Source organism: Apodemus sylvaticus, chromosome X (assembly GCF_947179515.1).
Source record: "Apodemus sylvaticus chromosome X, mApoSyl1.1, whole genome shotgun sequence".
Classification (NCBI taxonomy): Eukaryota; Metazoa; Chordata; class Mammalia; order Rodentia; family Muridae; genus Apodemus; species Apodemus sylvaticus.
In genome coordinates, this window is record NC_067495.1 from 20,612,774 (window position 1) to 20,633,154 (window position 20,381).

At 39.6% G+C, this 20,381-nt stretch overlaps 1 protein-coding gene across 1 annotated transcript in view; it reads left to right on the top strand.

Annotated features, from left to right (window-relative positions):
• Window positions 1-4,547, top strand: part of LOC127675588 (abl interactor 2-like) — a 58,622-nt gene extending 54,075 nt beyond the window's left edge. Inside the window, exon 3 of the mRNA XM_052171650.1 lies at window positions 4,132-4,547. Coding sequence (XP_052027610.1) covers window positions 4,132-4,547 — 416 coding nt within the window. The remainder of the gene's footprint in view (window positions 1-4,131) is intronic.
• Window positions 4,548-20,381: the final 15,834 nt, after the last annotated feature.

Below are 20,381 nucleotides of genomic sequence, written 5' to 3' on the forward strand. Positions count from 1 at the left end.
GTGTTAATATAACAAACATGGGCATCAGTTTGAGGTGCGAGGCGAGGCACTGCAAGGGAAAAGGAAAAAATCCTGCTTCCGAATTTCCCTGAAAAGCATGTCTGGCTGCATAGGGGTTGACATTGAGAGACTGTCTTTAAATTATTAAGGCAGTCTATTTCCCCTCCCCTGAAAAAGATGTCGTTAAATGTTTAAGGGGGTCGGACCTATGTTTCCCTCATTGGTAAAGACCCATCGTCCATTGGACTATTATATTTATATCCACTGAGTTGTTAAAAATTAATAATTAAGAGGGAATTGTCCCTTTACCCACAGCACTGAGCTGGCTGGCAGCCCCCAGCCTCCCACTGGTGTTATCTCTGGCCCTTGCTCCTTGGGAACAATACCGAGCTTTCACCTTGATGACCAAGGCTGCCTCAGGGCAGTCTCACCTGGAGGCCAGCAGAGAACCGCTAGACTTGAAGCAGGCGACCCATTGAGAAGTGGAGCCAAGAAGTTCTCGGCCTACTCCTTGATGTTGGGGGGGCAGGGATGTTTTATAAAGACTATATATCTTGGCAAAATAATAGTAAAGTCAGTCGCTATCGGCAACTGTCGTCTTGACTCATCTCTCTTTTGTCTCCTTCCTGTTTATCCTCAGAATTCTCTTCCAGGAATCTGGTTCACATGTGGCCACGGGCGGCTACAGGATTCCAGACATTGAAGTATTGAAGTTTGAGTTTTGGTTTTGGTTGTGACTGTGCCTGATATGTTTCCCTCTTGAAAGATAAAAGTATTTTAGTGGAGGCCACAGTTAAAAGACTTTGAATCTTTAAAAGACTTTGAATTTTAGAGATATTGGACATTTTAAGGTGAATGAACTTTTAATATGTAAAGACTGTGGGACTTTTAAAGTAATTTAGATCTTGGTGATGAATAAGAAAGTAAGGGTTGAGGCTAAATAGTGATGTGTTTGTGTGTCAAGTTGACAAGGGGTCAATTGTACTGGCTAGTTTTGTGTGTCATATTGACACTGGATGTAGTAATCACAGAGGAAGGAGCTTTATTTGGGGAAGTGCCTCCAGGAGATCCAGATGTAGGGCATTTTCTCAATTAGTGATCAAGTTGGGAGGGCCCATGTGGGTGGTACCATCTCTGGGCTGGTGCTCTGAGGTTCTATAAGAGAGCAAGGTGAGCAAGCCATGGGAAGCAAGCCAGTAAGAAACATCCCTCCATGGCCTCTGCATCAGCTCCTGCTTCCTGACCTGCTTGAGATTCCAGTCCTGTCTTGTTTTGGTGATGAAATGCAATGTGGAAGTGTAAGCTCAATAAACGCTTTCCTCTCCAACTTGATTCTTGGTCATGATCTTTGTGCAGGAATACATACCCTGACTAAGACACTAATTAAATATAAAAGATAACATCAAAAATGACAGGAAGTAATAATCACTATTCCTTAATATCTCTTAACATCAATGGACTCAATTCCCCAATAAAAAGACATAGACTAATGGACTGGATACATAAATAGGATCTTAGATTTTGCTGCATACAGGAAACACACCTCAGTGTCAAAGACAAAAACTACCTTAGAGTAAACGTCTGGAAGACAATATTACAAGCAAATGGTCTCAGGAAACAAGCAGAGTAGCCATTCTAATATCAGATAAAATTGACTTTCAAGCTAAAGTCATCGAAAGAGACACTGAGGGACACTTCTTGCTGGTCAAAGGAAAAACACACCAAGAAGAACACTCAATCCTGAACATCTATGCTCCAAATGCAAAAGCATCCTCATTCATAAAAGGAACTTTACTAAAGCTCAAAGCAGACATTGTACCTAACACAATAATTGTGGGTGACTACAACACTGTACTTTCCTCAATGGACCAATCAGGAAAACAGAAACTAAACAGGGACACAGTGAAACTAATTGAAAATTTGGACCAATTAGCTTTAAAAGATATATATAGGACATTTCACCCTAATGCAAAAGAATATACCTTTTCCTCAGCACCTCATGGTACCTTCTCCAAAATCGACCATATAATTGGTCAAAAGACAGACCTCAACAAATATAAGAAGATCAAAATAATCCCATGCCTCCTATCAGAGCACTATGGAGTAACAGTCGGCTTCAATAGCAACAAAAACAACAGAAAGCCCACATACACATGGAAACTGAACAATACTATACTCAATGATACCTTGGTCAAGGAAGAAATAAAGAAAGAAATCAAAGACTTTTTAGAATTTAATGAAAATGAAGACACAACATACCCAAATCTATGGGACACAAGGCTGCCTTCTATCTCCATATCTTTTCAATATAGTACCTGAAGTTCTATCTAGAGAAATTAGACCACATAAGGAGGTCAAAGGGATACAAATTGGAAAGGAAGAAGTAAAATTATCTTATATAAAAGAAACACCTTAAGAAATGCTCAACATCATTAGTCATTAGGGAAATGCAAATCAAAACAACCCTAAGATTTCACCTCACACCACTCAGAATGGCTAAGGTTAAAAACTCAGGAGACAGCAGTGTTGGCAAGGATGTGGAGAAAGAGGAACACTCCTCCACTGCTGGTGCAAATGTAAGATAGTACAAGCACTATGGAAATCAGTCTGGTGAATCCTATAAAAACCTGTCATGACACTTCCTGAGGACCCTGCTATACCTCTCCTGGGCATATACCTAGAGAATTCCCCAGCATGCAGTAAGGACACATGCTCAACTATGTTCATAGCAGCCTTATTTATAATAGCCAGAAGCTAGAAAGAACCCAGATATCCCTCAATGGACAAATGGATACAGAAAATGTGTTATATATACAATGGAGTACTATTCAGCAATTAAAAACAATGAATTCATGAATGTTTTAGGCAAATGGTTGGAACTGGAAAATATCATGCTAAGTGAGGTAACACAATCACAAAAGTATACACATTGAATGCAATCATTGATAAGTGGATATTAATTATCCCTGAAACTCTGAATACTGAGGATACAATTAGCATATGAAATGCTTCCCATGAAGAAGGAAGAAGAGGGCCCTAATCCTGGAAAGCTTGATCCAGCATTGTAGGGGAGTACCAGGACAGAGAAAAGGGAGAGGGAAAGATAGGAGAATGGATGGAGAGAAGAGGACTTATGGGACATATGGGAAGGGGGAGCTGGGAAAGTGGAAAGCTTTTGGATTATAAACAAAGAATATATAAAATAATAAATATAAAAAAAGAAAATTATAAAAAAGTTTATATCATGCAGATTGATGTTGTCTGTGTTCTAGCAACTAAAGTTGGTACACAGAAGAATATTTTACCTAATTGATTTTATACTTCCTTTTGCCAAATGGTTATGCTAATTGTTCCTTGTGCCTGCTTCACTATATACATCTTTTGCTATGTAAATGTCAACCCCTCATGCTTAAAGGCTCTTGCCTCAAAACAGAAAAATACAGAATCAAACCGCCTCTTTGTGTGTGGTTGTATCTCTCATTTCGCCCAACCTGTGCCTTTTCACTCAGATCTAAGTCTTCCTGGCTGGGACCACCTGAGGCAACAGTTGATATTCATAAAGAGAATTTTCAAGAAGAAAAATAGGTATTTTGACCAGGACCCATAAGATTATTGTGCCAGCCAACCTTGAGCGGTTCAATTTGCTATATTCAAAAAGCTATCAACTACATAAGATTAGAATGGACATGGTGTAAATGTGAGTACCCAGAATATGAAAATGGGTAGACTGCCACACACAACACTTCCATCTCAGAAGTTCCCAATTACCCATATCTCAAGGAAGGGGACATTTGTGCAGCACTCCTATAAAAAACTGGAGCCAGTATGTCTTCCAGTGGTATCAAATGATGATATACTTAGCCCAACCTGTAATATGACTCCCTCACAGCAGAGCCCTGTTATGACAGCTTCTGTCAATCAAAGAAATAGAACTTACATCAGCAGTGGGAGCAGTGGTGGAAGCCATCCAAATAGTCAGATCAGCAGTTGGGAGTACAGCGGAAGTGAAGTGTCAGGGTTCCCATCACTTTTCCTACTCTGTCTCCTCCCAGCATCTTTCCAGTTCATTTTGTTCAGTTCTACAGCATGAATAGGCCTGCCTCTCACCATATGCCATACACAATAGGTGCACTCCTTCCATAACTTTACAAACAAGCCTTCAGAACCAGATGAATGGAGGTCATTTTTATAACCAGAATCCAGTCTCAGACATACCATCTCCACCACCTCCTGTGGAAGAGCCAGTCTTTGAAAAATCCCTACCTCCACCACCTCCTCCAGAAGATTATGAAGAGAAGGAAGCAGCTCTGGTTGAGTACAGTGATCCTTATACTGAAGAGGACCCACCATGGACACCACAGTCTTACTTGGAAAAGGTTGTGGCAATTTATGATTATACAAAAGACAAGGAAGATGAGCTGTTCTTTCAGGAAGTAGCCATTATACATGTCATCAAGAATAACGATGGTTGGTATGAGGGGGTTATGAATGGTGTGACTGGTCTCCTCCCTGGGAACTATGTTAAATCCATCATGCATTATTTGTAGTAGAGCCAGGCACAGCAGTGCTTCTCTCTTGGGAGGTCAGGTTTTCCCAGATTAACCAGAGGCCTTGGGGATTTCCTCCCAATGAGATGAATGAAGCATACGGTTGATAAAGTTAGTCCTTTATTACTGTTTTGGTTTATCCCCTAGTATCAAAGACTGAAAGCCAAGTCTGAACAAGTGGATCTTCTTGCTGTCATTTGTATTATGCTATCTAGATTGAAAATGTGACCATTTCTCAGTCATGAAAGGCATACCAATATGAACATGTAGCTAAAACGCATTAGACCAAGACTGACTTGAGAAAAAAAATATCTGGGATTTTTCTCAGGAATACTGTATACCCTTGGATCGCTCATTCTGCAAAATCTGTGACTTTGGCTGTTCACTGCCTCTGCCTTGGGGCAAAACTCGTGGCCTGGTGGGCATGCTTGCCATTTACTTTTAGTATATGGAGAAGGAGTAAATGGAGAAGTGTTTCAATACTTTATTAAACTATTTTTCATTCCTTAAAAATGCTGTTTTTCTTCTTTGATGCTGTAAATCCTGTGTTTTCCTAGCATGGAGTGCACTAGGTGAGTTAATACTCAACTAGCTTGCATCCAGTCCTGTTTGTAGATTATAAGGATGACAAAATGTGAAAGTCTCCAAATAGTCCCAGGGTTGCTAACAGTTTGATTTTAATACACTGCTGTATAAGACTCCACTGCTGATAGCAGCCACTGAAAACGATGTGAAATGTGGTGTAGGTGCTTCTTGTACTGAGGTGAGATTGTTGGACAGGAAGGCTCCTATGGATCTCCAGCCTTAGGTACAGTTTCAGAGTGGGGCCTAGGACATCAGACCAGTTATTACTTTTTTTTTTGATATTCAAAACCATCTCCTTCCCCCATCTTTTTAGCAGAGTCTAGTTGTCCAGTCTCTAGTCAGTCACTGGACTGGGAATGAAAGGCTCCTACTGTGCTCTTGGACCCTTATCAATAGCTGTATTAGAGCTGTTGCCAAGTATTTTTATTCTCTCAGCTATAGAAAAATAAGTATCCTCCTGATTTAAAGTGATTAGACTCTAAAATAGCACTCCTAGTAATAGTCTGAACCTTGTAATTCAGAGTAAAGACTGTTCTGGAAAAGAGTAATAGGGTAAAATATTTACCCAGTCACACTAATGAAAATCAGTATGTGTTTGAAATGATTGGCATCTCCCTCATATACTGAAAAGGAAGAGGAGGTAAAACTCTTGTAATCCAGATTCAGCCCTTCCTTGCACATGCTGTCTAGAGATGATAGAATGAGTGCTGTAGATGTAAAAAGAAGCAGACTGTAAGGCATTAACACTCAACTGGTAGATGTGTTGTCTGCACCTGCAGCTTCACTGTGCAACTCTGATGCAAACAGTGTCCTTCTCAAGACATTTGTCATTAAGGTTGCAGAGTTTTGTTTGTTTCAGCCTCTTCTAGACTCTCAAATACTAGGATTATAAGGAGGAACCACTAAAACAGGAGCAGCAGGGTTTTTTTTTTTTTTTTTTGGTTTTAATTTTATTTTAAAACCACATTGCACATCAGCTATTACACTTAGAATTTTTTCTAAATGCTTTGGTTTCTTTAACTTGTTCCTAGTACACTCTCTACTTTCTGGATTTGTTAGGTCATCTTGCCTGTCTTCAGGATATGTCTCTGAAGTCTTCTGGACTGTCATCTCCATTATGGACACAAGTAAGACTATATATGAACGTATAACTCTGTTAGTATTGGTACATGGAAACTTTTGAAAATAGTTGCACTAATTATTTATATAAGTAGCCTATTTCTGAACAAGCTTATTGGATTAATAAGACATTGGAAACTCAACAAACAACTAGCTTTTGTAGTCATAGAAACAACTGGTGGTAGACACCAGGAACTCAGCTTACCCTCTGGACCCCTGCTCAATTGGGGTTTGCATAAAACACTTGTGAAATCCTTTATGCTGAAGATTTGCACTGGGGATAATCCCTGGGACAGATGATCCCTCTTGTATTATTAAGTACTGATATGGTTTTAAAATCAATATTCAAAATACTGTCTTTTGGCCTTTTCTACCAAACTTAAATTTTTGTGATTTTGAATCCTATGAATTGTCTTGGAAGATACTCTGTAACAGTGAACCAGGCCTACAGTTATTGGAGGCTTTTAATATATGTAATATTTTATAGATTGCATGCTGTTAATATTGTGAGGTTATTTCCTGTTTTATTGCAAATTTTCCCATTTATTTGCCCATAAGCTAAAATATGGTTGATATTAGGGATTTTAAATAAATGTTGAAACTTTGCACATCAGAACGCAATCACTTTACCAAGACATAGGTATTGAGGGCTCTGGTCTATCCTGAAATCTGTGATATTCTGCATAGTTCCTTTAGCCTTAAAAAAAAAAAAAAAAAAAAAAAAAAAAAACAGGAAAAAAGGAAACCGGATATGTCTCTTTTTTTGCTTTTAGTACTTGAAGTTCTAATGATCTGAGTGAAAAATACATTCTTTTTGTATTTTCCTTACTGCCAAGGCAAATTAGAAACCAAAATAGCGCCAACATTTTGAAATTTAAACCCAAGATTTCAGTCTGCTGTGTTTGGAATAAACATGAATTTTTAGTGCCGGCTCTTACAATATTTTCCTTTTGGCTACTTCTGTCTTCCCAAGAGATACTTGCTGTTCTCATCAAGGGATTAACACAGGGCTAATAGAGTTTATTATTCTTAAGTCATTGGGTGACAATTTTATCCCCTCCTTTCCTTAGCAGCATTACTGCTGTTTATATTGCCTGCCTAGAAACTGGTATATGTATCTTTACAAATGATGTCTACCATGTAGAGTTGCCTCATTAAGGGTTTTATGTTGATCAACGATGATTCTTACATGTGGGACATCAAAATGATAGCCTGCTTGTATCTTTCAGTTTTCATTTACTTTTAAGGTTATCTTTCTACAGTACAACTTGTTTCACTCTTTTCTCCTTATGGAAATTCCAAAAATGCTATCTACTAACAAAATTGTTCATTGAAGTTTACTATGTGTTTACAACAAATATCTTCTTTGTGAACATAGCAATTATGTTTTCTCGTACCTTTCAAGAGCTTCGAGTCTGTTTAGTCAATTCAAAATATATCCTTCTTACCAGATTATTTTGAGATTCTGACTTCTATATAAGGTGCAACTGAAAATAAGGTAGTGCAATATTAAGGAGTATTATTCAAGATTTCTTTGCCTGTGAAACACTGCTAAATATATGCCCAGGGCATATTTTAAGTAGAGAACAGTGCTGAGACATGCAGTGTAGTGGTAGGCAGTGGCTCCAAAAATATTCTCTGTTCTCCACCATTTATATATCCTCTAGGCTCAGGTAAAAGTCCCTTTGATGAAAGTCGGCAGTCATTTCTCCATCCAGATATTGCTTGAATTTCTTCAGTGGGCAAACTACTTTCTTCACCTGTTTCTATGGCAGCATTACCACCTCAGTTAAGGAAGGGCTAGGGTCTACTGCATAGTACCTGGAGCTAGACCTCTACAGTACTATCACTTGAGTCAAGCTGAGTAGAAGGCAATTCTCAGCCAGCAATTTACTCAAAAGGTCCATTTATAATAAATGAATGTATTGTGAACCAGGATGACTAAAACAATCGCATTTTCCTTGTGTATTTTGTGAAATCAAGCTAAAGCATGTGGATGTGTGAACGACTACAGGTATAAAGTAATTATACATCTACAGGTATAAGGTAACTAAATTTATAGTTATGTGTAATAAGAGAAGGATGTTGCTCATTCAATTTCCATTTAAATGATTAAATGTTTCTATATACATGAATGTTCAGACGTCCTGCAAATCATCAGAATGGTTTATAGGTCACGAGTTCTGTGACTATGCCATGTCCTCAAGACAAAGAACCATAATACAGAATCTCTTTTTTTTTTAATTTTTTTTATTCGATATAATTTATTTACATTTCAAATGATTTCCCCTTTTCTAGCCCCCCCCACTCCCCGAAAGTCCCATAAGCCCCTTTCTCTTCCCCTGTCCTCCCACACACCCCTTCCCAATTCCCCGTTCTGGTTTTGACAAATACTGTTTCACTGAGTCTTTCCAGAACCAGGGGCCACTCCTCCTTTCTTCTTGTACCTCATTTGATGTGTGGATTATGTTTTGGGTATTCCAGTTTTCTAGGTTAATATCCACTTATTATGAGTGCATACCATGATTCACCTTTTGAGTCTGGGTTACCTCACTTAGTAAAATGTTCTCTAGCTCCATCCATTTGCCTAAGAATGTCATGAATTCATTGTTTCTAATGGCTGAATAGTACTCCATTGTGTAGATATACCACATTTTTTGCATCCACTCTTCTGTTGAGGGATACCTGTGTTCTTTCCAGCATCTGGCAATTATAAATAGGGCTGCTATGAACATAGTAGAGCATGTATCCTTATTACATGGTGGAGAATCCTCTGGGTATATGCCCAGGAGTAGTATAGCAGGATCTTCTGGAAGTGAGGTGCCCAGTTTTCGGAGGAACCGCCAAACTGATTTCCAGAGTGGTTGTACCAATTTGCAACCCCACCAGCAGTGGAGGAGTGTTCCTCTTTCTCCACACCCTCTCCAACACCTGCTGTCTCCTGAATTTTTAATCTTAGCCATTCTGACTGGTGTAAGATGAAATCTTAGGGTTGTTTTGATTTGCATTTCCCTAATGACTAATGAAGTTGAGCATTTTTTAAGATGCTTCTCCGCAATCCGAAGTTCTTCAGGTGAGAATTCTTTGTTTAACTCTGTACCCTATTTTTTAATAGGGTTGTTCGGTTTTCTGGAGTCTAACTTCTTGAGTTCTTTATATATATTGGATATTAGCCCTCTATCTGATGTAGGATTGGTGAAGATCTTTTCCCAATTTGTTGGTTGCCGAATTGTCCTCTTAATGGTGTCCTTTGCCTTACAGAAACTTTGTAATTTTATGAGGTCCCATTTGTCAATTTTTGCTCTTAGAGCATACACTATTGGTGTTCTGTTCAGAAACTTTCTCCCTGTACCGATGTCCTCAAGGGTATTCCCCAGTTTCTTTTCTATTAGCTTCAGAGTGTCTGGCTTTATGTGGAGGTCCTTGATCCATTTGGATTTGAGCTTAGTACAAGGAGACAAGGATGGATCAATTCGCATTCTTCTGCATGCAGACCTCCAGTTGAACCAGCACCATTTGTTGAAAAGGCTATCTTTTTTCCATTGGATGTTTTCAGCCTCTTTGTCGAGGATCAAGTGGCCATAGGTGTGTGGGTTCATTTCTGGATCTTCAATCCTGTTCCATTGATCCTCCTGCCTGTCACTGTACCAATACCATGCAGTTTTTAACACTATTGCTCTGTAGTATTGCTTGAGGTCAGGGATACTGATTCCCCCAGATTTTCTTTTGTTGCTGAGAATAGTTTTAGCTATCCTGGGTTTTTTGTTGTTCCAGATGAATTTGATAATAGCTCTTTATAACTCTGTGAAGAATTGAGTTGGGATTTTGATGGGTATTGCATTGAATCTGTATATTGCTTTTGGAAAAATGGCCATTTTTACTATGATAATCCTGCTGATCCATGAGCATGGGAGGTTTTCCCATTTTTTGAGGTCTTCTTCCATTTCCTTCTTCAGAGTCTTGAAGTTCTTGTCATACAGATCTTTCACATGTTTGGTAAGAGTCACCGCAAGATACTGTTTATGGCTATTGTGAAGGGGGTCATGTCCCTAATTTCTTTCTCAGCCTGCTTATCCTTTGAGTATAGGAAGGCCACTGATTTGCTTGAGTTGATTTTATAACCTGCCACTTTGCTTAAGTTGTTTATCAGCTGTAGGAGATCTCTAGTGGAGTTTTTTTGGTCACTTAGGTAGACTATAATGTCGTCTGCAAATGATAGTTTGAGTTCTTCCTTTCCAATTTGTATCCCTTTGACCTCCTTATGATTTCAAATTGCCCGAGCTAGTACCTCAAGTACAATATTGAAAAGATAAGGAGAAAGGGGGCAGCCTTGTCTGGTCCCTGATTTCAGTGGGATTGCTTCAAGTTTCTCTCCATTTAGTTTGATGCTGGCTACCGGTTTGCTGTATATTGCTTTTACTATGTTTAGGTATGGGCCTTGAATTCCTGTTCTCTCCAAGACTTTAAGCATGAAAGGATGCTGAATTTTGTCAAATGCTTTTTCAGCATCCAATGAAATGACCATGTGGATTTGTTCTTTGAGTTTGTTTATGCAGTAGATAGTATTGATGGATTTCCGTATATTCCACCAACCCTGCATTCCCGGGATAAAGCCTACTTGATCATGGTGGATGATCGTTTTGGTGTGTTCTTGGATTCGGTTGGCAAGAATTTTATTGAGTATTTTTGCATCGATGTTCATAAGGGAAATTGGTCTGAAGTTCTCTTTCTTTGTTGGATCTTTGTGTGGCTTTGGTATCAGCGTAATTGTGGCTTCGTAGAAGGAATTGGGTAGTGTTACTTCTGTTTCTATTTTGTGGAATAGTTTGAAGAGTATTGGTGTTAACTCTTCTTTGAAGGTCTGATAGAATTCTGCACAGAAGCCATCTGGTCCTGTGCTTTTTTTGGTTGGAAGACTTTCTATGACTCCTTCTATTTCTTTAGGCATTATGGGACTGTTTAGATGGTCTAGTTGTTCCTGATTTAATTTTGGTATTTGGTATCTGTCAAGGAAATTGTCCATTTCCTCCAGATTCTCCAGTTGTGTTGAGGACAGGCTCTTGTAGTAGGATCTGATGATTTTTTGGATTTCCTCAGTTTCCGTTTTTATATCTCCCTTTTCATTTCTAAGTTTGTTAATTTGGATACTTTCTCTGTGCCCTTTGGTCAGTCTGGCTAAGGGTTAATCTATCTTGTTGATTTTCTCAAAGAACCAGCTCCTGGTTTTGCTGATTTTTTTGTATGGTTCTCTTTGTTTCTACTTGATTGATTTTGGCCCTTAGTTTGATGATTTCCTGCCTTCTACTCCTCCTGGGTGAAATAGCTTCTTTTAGTTCTAGGGCTTTCAGGTGGGTCATTAAGCTGGTAATGTATGCTCTCTCCATTTTTTTTTGGAGGCACTCAGGGCTATGAGTTTTCCTCTTAGCACTGCTTTCATTGTGTCCCATAGATTTGGGTATGTTCTATTTTCATTTTCATTGTGTTGTAAAAAGTCTTTAATTTCTTTCTTTATTTCTTCCTTGACCAAGGTATCATTGAGTAGAGTATTGTTCAGTTTCCACGTGTATGTGGGTTTTCTGTTGTTTCTGTTGCTATTGAAGACCACTTTTACTCCATAGTGATCAGATAGGAGGCATGGGATTAGGTTGATCTTCTTATATTTGTTGAGGTCTGTCTTGTGACCAGTTATATGGTCGATTTTGGAGAAGGTACCATGAGGTGCTGAGAAAAAGGTATATTCTTTTGTTTTAGGATAGAATGTTCTATATATATCTGTTAAATCTAATTGGTCCAAAGTTTCAATTAGTTTCATTGTGTCCCTGTTTAGTTTCTGTTTTCCTGATCAGTCCATTGAGGAAAGTGCAGTGTTGAAGTCACCCACAATTATTGTGTTAGGTGCAATGTGTGCTTTGAGTTTTAATAAAGTTCTTTTACAAAAGAGGGTCCCCTTGCATTTGGAGCATAGATGTTCAGGATTGAGAGTTCTTCTTGTTGTATTTTTCCTTTGACCAGCAAGAAGTGTCCCTTAGAATCTCTTTTGATGAGGTTGGGATGAAAGTCAATTTTATCTGATATTAAAATGGCTACTCCAGCTTGTTTCCTGAGACCATTTGCTTGTAAAATTGTCTTCCAGCCTTTTACTCTAAGGTACTGTTTGTCTTTGACCCTGAGGTGTGTTTCCTGTAAGCAGCAAAATGTAGGGTCCAGTTTATGTATCCAGTCAGTTAGTCTGTGTCTTTTTATTGGGGCATTAAGTACCTTGATGTTCAGAGATAATAAGGAACAGTGATTGTTACTTCCTATCATTTTTGACGTTATTTTTTAAATTTGATTGCTTTACTTCTTTTGGGTTTGATGAAAGGTTACTATCTTGCTTTTTCCAGGGTGAAGTTTCCCTCCTTGTATTGGTGTTGTCCTCCTATTATCCTTTTTAGGGCTGGGTTTGTGGATAGATATTGGGTAAACTTGGTTTTGTCATGAAATATCTTAGTTTCTCCATCTATGGTGATTGAGAGTTTTGCTGGATATAGTAGTTTTGGCTCGCATTTGTGTTCTCTTAGAGTCTGCATGAGATCTGCCCAGGACCTTCTAGCCTTCATAGTCTCAGGTGAAAAGTCTGCTGTGATTTTGATAGGTCTTCCTTTATATGTTACTTGGCCTTTTTCTCTTACTGCCTTTAGTATTCTTTCTTTGTTTAGAACATTTGGTGTTTTGATTATTATGTGACGGGAAGTATTTCTGTTCTGGTCCAGTCTGTTTGGAGTTCTGTAGGCTTCTTGTATATTCATGGGCATCTCTCTCTTTAGGTTAGGGAAGTTTTCTTCTATAATTTTATTGAAGATATTTGCTGGCCCTTTAAGTTGTAAATCTTCACTCTCATCTATGCCTATAATCCTTAGGTTTGGTCTTCTCATTGTGTCCTGGATTTCCTGGATATTTTGGGTTACAAGCTTTTTGCATTTTGCATTTTCTTTAACTGTTGAGTCCATGGTTTCTATGGAATCTTCAGCATGTGAGATTCTTTCTTCTATCTCTTGTATTCTGTTGTTGATATTTGCATCTCTGTCCCCTGATTTCTTTCCAAGGCTTTCTAGCTCTAAAGTTGTCTCCCTTTGAGTTTTCTTAGTTGTTTCTACTTCTGATTTTAGATCCTGGATGGTTTTGCTTAGCTCCTTCACTTGCTTGTTTGTGCTTTCCTGTAATTCTTTAAGAGATTTTTTGTGTTTCCTCTTTCATGACCTCAGCCTGTTGACCAAAGTTCTCCTTTATTTCTTTAATGTTTTTTTGCGTTTTCTCCTTGTTGGCTTTTGTATTCTCCTGGATTTCTTTCAATGATTTTTGTGTTTCCCTTGCAAGGGCTTCTAACTTTTGATCCATTTTCTCCTGAATTTCTTTAAGTATGTCCTTCATGCATTCCTGTACCAGCATCATGACCAGTGATTTTAAATCCAAATCTTGTTTTACTGGTGTGATGGGGTATCCAGGACATGCTGGTAGAGGAGAATTGGGTTCAGATGTTGGCATATTGCCTTGATTTCTGTTAGTGATGTTCCTGTGTTTGCCTTTTGCCATCTAGTTCTCACTGGTGTTAGTTTCTCTTGTCAGTGCTGTACTCACCAGTGCAAGCTGCCCCTTTCCTGTTGGCCTCTGGTGCACAGCTTACCCCCTGCACTGCCTGTAGACAGGGTGCTGCTGCCCAGGCTGTTCAGATCCAGAAGCAGGCACCCGAAGGCTCCCGCTGTGGCCCGCTGGATTCACTGGAGCACACTGACTTCTCCCAGCTGGCTGCCTGGAAGCCCTGCTAGCCTCTTGCAGGACCTGGAGATGTGGTGCGGCCGCCCAGGCTGATCTGGATCCGGAAGCAGAGAGAGTTGAGCTGAGGGCTTCCGCCTGAGGCCTTGCCCCAGATTGTGTCTGTGGACCAGATGGAGCCTGTGTGCACCCCCAGGGAGCACCGACGGTGTATGCTGTGTGACCTCCCCTGTGTTCTGCTCACTCCGCTGGGCAGCCGATCCCCCAACCGGGCTGGCGCACACAAGGTTAGCCTGGCCGCCCAGGCCCTGAGTCCAGGCAAAAGCCTGGGATGCCAAGGTCCGAGCAAAGTTCCCCTAGGGCTATGACTGTTAATTGGGTCCGCCAGGTGATCTGGATGGCTGGTGTGCGGGCCCGTGCTCCCTGAATGCGCAGGGAGAGTCTGCTGTGCTAACAACCTCCTGGGCGTGTTGACTCACAGATGGCCCACCAAGCCGCCCAGTTCTTGGGGTCAGTCCTGTGCCTTTTGGGGCCTAGACCCCCGCTTTGTTAACCTCAGGCTATGCCTGTTACAGGTCTGCCCACCAGAGTTCTCTGTAGTCCTGCAGGCAAAATGGCGGTGCACGCTCAGGCCCGGGCAAAAAACCTCCTGGCTGGGTTGGCACCCCGATGGCCCCCCGAACAGCCCAGGGCCTGGGTGCAGGCCAATGCCCGTCGGGCTCAGACCCCCGCGGTGTTGGCCTCGGATTATGTTTGTGTACCTCAGTCTGTCTGATCTCTGGAGTCTGAAACCAAGATGGAGATGAGCCTCTCCTGACTGGCGGGAGGCCGAGTTCTGAAATGGCTTCCATGCAGGGAAAGGCGCCGCACAACCGCAGCTGCTTGCCGCCCGGCTGGTCAGTGAAGGTCAGTGGTTGTGGGCACAGGGCCTAATTGGATCCTGTGTCGCCTTGGCTCCTCTGCTGATGGCCCTTCAGCTGGACCAGCCACTGCTGCACTGCCGCTGCTGCCGCCGCCGCTGCCCTTCTCCAATATTGAATCTCTTTATCTGCTTCACACAGTTCTTGCGCCCACTCTTTAACCATGTTCCCTGAAACTTGGAAGAAATGATTTACGTGCCTAATTTTAGGCATGAATATTCAACAATCACCTGACTAACTATTCCCATAAGTCATGAGCTTCTATGATGCTTAAAGAAGGAGAGTATCTATGGCAAAAACTAACTATGACACTAATTCTAGAATCTTCAAGCACACAAATTAATTGGCATGTATGTCATGTACCTTTAATAAACCACCAACTATAGTTCCATAATTAGAGCACATAATTTTATAAACCATTGGTTTTTAAGAGCTTTAATTACCAATTATGATTAGCATCCTATAAACCCAAACTCAAATGCAATTTGAAAATTTTGAGTTTCAGTACTGTTCTACTTGACATTTTATTCCTGACAGGTCAGCAGTGTAGACGACATATCTACAGATCTTTATGCCAGTAAGCACAGTGAAGTGGGAGATTCATAGAGCAATTACAAACGATATACATATAATTCCACAAATCCTTAATATGGACTTTAAACACATATATATTATACTGAAAGTTACAAGAAATGAAAGAATTATTAGATTTACGTGACATTATAATAAAACCATCCTACATTAAACAACTCAAATTATGCAAGCAATGGTATTAATAAATATAAGATCTACTCTGCTTTTTTTCTTCAAGTACATACTCATTCTTTGTGTTTATTGCCTATCCACAGAAATATTTCTATCAATGTCTTTCTTGGGCTATAACTAAGGTAGAAGATTTTTACTTTCTATTTATCATCCCTGGCAATTTTTTCAGACATTTTCTTAATCCTTTAGTAGGTAAATACAAACACTGCACATATGCAACAAAAAAAGAATACAGAAAGCTATAAGACAAAAAGTCCAAGTAACACAAAAATAAAGGCTTATTAGAAGCATACATGTAGGTAGGCAGTGGTAGTGAATATCTGTAATCCCAGAAATTGGGAGGCAGAAGCAGGCATATTTCAGAGTCTGAGGCAAGCCTGGTCTACAGAGAGAGTTCCAAACAGTCATGGCTATACAGAGAAACTCTTTTTTGAGAAAAAAAAATACAAAATAAAAAAGAGTCTTACCTGCTATGCAAAGGATGCTATACCCTGGACCCATAAAAGCAATCACAGTATATAATAACTTTTTCTTTAACGAATTATTTTTTTAAGATATTTATTTATTTATCATATGTAAGTACACTGTAGCTGTCTTCAGACACTGGAAGAGGATGTCAGATCTCTTTATGGATGGTTGTGAGCCACCATGTGGGTGCTGGGATTTGAACTCATGAACTTTGGAAGAGCAGTCGGTGCTCTTAACCTGCTGAGCCATCTCTCCAGCCCATAATCACTTTTTAGTAGATGTTATCTGTACAGTGACAATCATGCTACAGTCCACAGACCTAGAGATTCTAAAATACAAGGAACTGCATGGAAAGGATAAAGAAATTCTTCACTTGGACTGGAAGGGTTGCATAGAGGAGGGATCTGGTGGAGAGAAGGATGGAAAAATACTTGGAAATTTATTTTAATGATGGGTGGCATATACATTGATGAGGTAAAAAAAATAGGTGCAATTATGATAGCAACCCTTGCAAGAACTCCAGAAATAGGGGATATGAGGCATTAACCAGCCACATAACCAGTAAGTCCTCAAGTGGAATGGTTTGGACACTAACCTACCCACCAAACCTTTAACCTATAGCTTCTCCTGTCTGCCAAGTGTGACAAGATGAGCACTTGGCATAATATTCATCAAAGAGATCAGAGATTTCATTCAGAAACTTATGGGAGCAGATGCAGACTATCACAGTCAAACATTAAGGGATCAGGGGATCTGCAAAGGTGATGGGAAGAGTGAGATTGGAGGAACAAGAGGGGTCAGGGACATGTGGGACATCACAAGAGAATATAGCCCACAGAGTCAAATGACTGGGCCTCATAGGAACTTGGAAACATCATGAAGCCTCTTGAGGACACTAGTTAGGGTTCTCTAGAATCATAGAAATTATGAGTAGTCTCTATATAGTAAGCGAAATTATTATGATGACTTACAGTCTGTATTCCAACTCTGCAACAATGGTCCACTGTGAATGGAAGTCCATGGATCTAGTTGCTCAGTCATACAAGGCAATCAGGCAAAGAGGTGCAAATCTTCCTGCTTCCAATATCTTTATGTAGGTCTCCAGCTGATGGTGTGGCTCAGATGAAGGGTGTGTACCACCATACCCGGATCTGGGACTTGCTTTGACCCAGATGGCCTTGAACTCAGAGATCTCCTTGCCTTACTGTTCTGGGATTAATAGCCACTATGCCTCAAGATCTACATGCCAAGATCCAGGTTAGAAACTTGTATCTCCCAGCCTTAATATCTGGATCTCAGGTGAGCCTTCAAATTCTAAACTGTCAATCTTTCCAGATGTAGTCAATTTACAATGAGGAACAGCAAATACAGGGTCTAACCTAGGTCTTCGTATATGTCATAACTGAATAGCTTAGTGTTCTTGTTGGAATTATTAGAGAGGAAATGGGGCCTGTCCATGAATTAGCAAAGTTCTACAGGAAATGTCTGAGAGATAATGCCTGATTTGGGATCAGAACAGCCTGGGCAGCAGCACCCTGACATACTTAAAGAAATTCAGGAGAAAATGTATCAAAAGTTAGAAGCCCTTGCAAGGGAAACACAAAAATCATTGAAAGAAATCCAGGAGAATACAAAAGCCAACAAGGAGGAAATGCAAAAAACACTTAAAGAAATACAGGAGAACTTTGGTCAACAGGCTGAGGTCATGAAAGACGAAACAGAAAAATCTCTTAAAGAAATACAGGAGAACTTTGGTCAACAGGCTGAGGTCATGAAAGAGGAAACAGAAAAATCTCTTAAAGAATTACAGGAAAGCACAAACAAGCAAGTGAAGGAGCTAAGCAAAACCATCCAGGATCTAAAATCAGAAGTAGAAACAACTAAGAAAACTCAAAGGGAGACAACTTTAGAGCTAGAAAGCCTTGGGAAGAAATCAGGGGACAGAGATGCAAATATCAACAACAGAATACAAGAGGTATAAGAAAGAATCTCAGATGCTGAAGATTCCATAGAAACCATGGACTCAACAGTTAAAGAAAATGCAAAATGCAAAAAGCTTGTAACCCAAAATATCCAGGAAATCCAGGACACAATGAGAAGACCAAACCTAAGGATTATAGGCATAGATGAGAGTGAAGATTTACAACTTAAAGGGCCAGCAAATATCTTCAATAAAATTATAGAAGAAAACTTCCCTAACCTAAAGAGAGAGATGCCCATGAATATACAAGAAGCCTACAGAACTCCAAACAGACTGGACCAGAACAGAAATACTTCCCGTCACATAATAATCAAAACACCAAATGTTCTAAACAAAGAAAGAATACTAAAGGCAGTAAGAGAAAAAGGCCAAGTAACATATAAAGGAAGACCTATCAAAATCACAGCAGACTTTTCACCTGAGACTATGAAGGCTAGAAGGTCCTGGGCAGATCTCATGCAGACTCTAAGAGAACACAAATGCGAGCCAAAACTACTATATCCAGCAAAACTCTCAATCACCATAGATGGAGAAACTAAGATATTTCATGACAAAACCAAGTTTACCCAATATCTATCCACAAACCCAGCCCTAAAAAGGATAATAGGAGGACAACACCAATACAAGGAGGGAAACTTCACCCTGGAAAAAGCAAGATAGTAACCTTTCATCAAACCCAAAAGAAGTTAAGCATTCAAATTTAAAAAATAACGTCAAAAATGATAGGAAGTAACAATCACTATTCCTTAATATCTCTTAACATCAATGGACTTAATGCCCCAATAAAAAGACACAGACAAACTGAATGGATACGTAAACAGGACCCTACATTTTGCTGCTTACAGGAAACATACCTCAGGGTCAAAGACAAACACTACCTTAGAGTAAAAGGCTGGAAGACAATTTTACAAGCAAATGGTCTCAGGAAACAAGCTGGAGTAGCCATTTTAATATCAGATAAAATTGACTTTCAACCCAAAGTCATCAAAAGGGACCCTGAGGGACACTTCTTGCTGCTCAAAGGAAAAATACAAAAAGAAGAACTGTCAATCCTGAACATCTATGCCCCAAATGCAAGGGCACCCTCTTTCGTAAAAGAAACTTTATTAAAACTAAAAGCACACATTGCACCTAACACAATAATTGTGGGTGACTTCAACACTGCACTAAAACAGAAACTAAACAGGGACACAATGAAACTAATTGAAGCTTTGGACCAATTAGTTTTAACAGATATATATATAGAACATTCTATCCTAAAACAAAAGAATATACCTTTTACTCAGCACCTCATGGTACCTTCTCCAAAATCGACCATATAATGGGTCACAAGACAGACCTCAACAAATATAAGAAGATCGAACTAATCCCATGCCTCCTATCTGATCACTATGGAGTAAAAGTGGTCTTCAATAGCAACAGAAACAACAGAAAACCCACATACACGTGGAAACTGAACAATACTCTACTCAATGATACCTTGGTCAAGGAAGAAATAAAGAAAGAAATTAAAGACTTTTTAGAACACAATGAAAATGAAAACACAACATACCCATATCTATGGGACACAATGAAAGCAGTGCTGAGAGGAAAACTCATAGCCCTGAGTGCCTCTAAAAAGAAAATGGAGAGAGCATACATTACCAGCTTAATGACATACCTGAAAGTCCTAGAACAAAAAGAAGCTATTTCGCCCAGGAGGAGTAGAAGGCAGGAAATCATCAAACTCAGGGCCGAAATCAATCAAGTAGAAACAAAGAGAACCATACAAAAAATCAACAAAACCAGGAGCTGGTTCTTTGAGAAAATCAACAAGATAGATAAACCCTTAGCCAGACTGACCAAAGGGCACAGAGAAAGTATCCAAATTAACAAACTTAGAAATGAAAAGGGAGATATAACAACGGAAACTGAGGAAATCCAAAAAATCATCAGATCCTACTACAAGAGCCTGTCCTCAACACAACTGGAGAATCTGGAGGAAATGGACAATTTCCTTGACAGATACCAAATACCAAAATTAAATCAGGAACAACTAGACCATCTAAACAGTCCCATAATGCCTAAAGAAATAGAAGGAGTCATAGAAAATCTTCCAACCAAAAAAAGCACAGGACCAGATGGCTTCAGTTTAGCATTCTACCAGACCTTCAAAGAAGAGTTAACACCAATACTCTTCAAACTATTCCACAAAATAGAAACAGAAGTAACACTACCCAATTCCTTCTACGAAGCCACAATTAC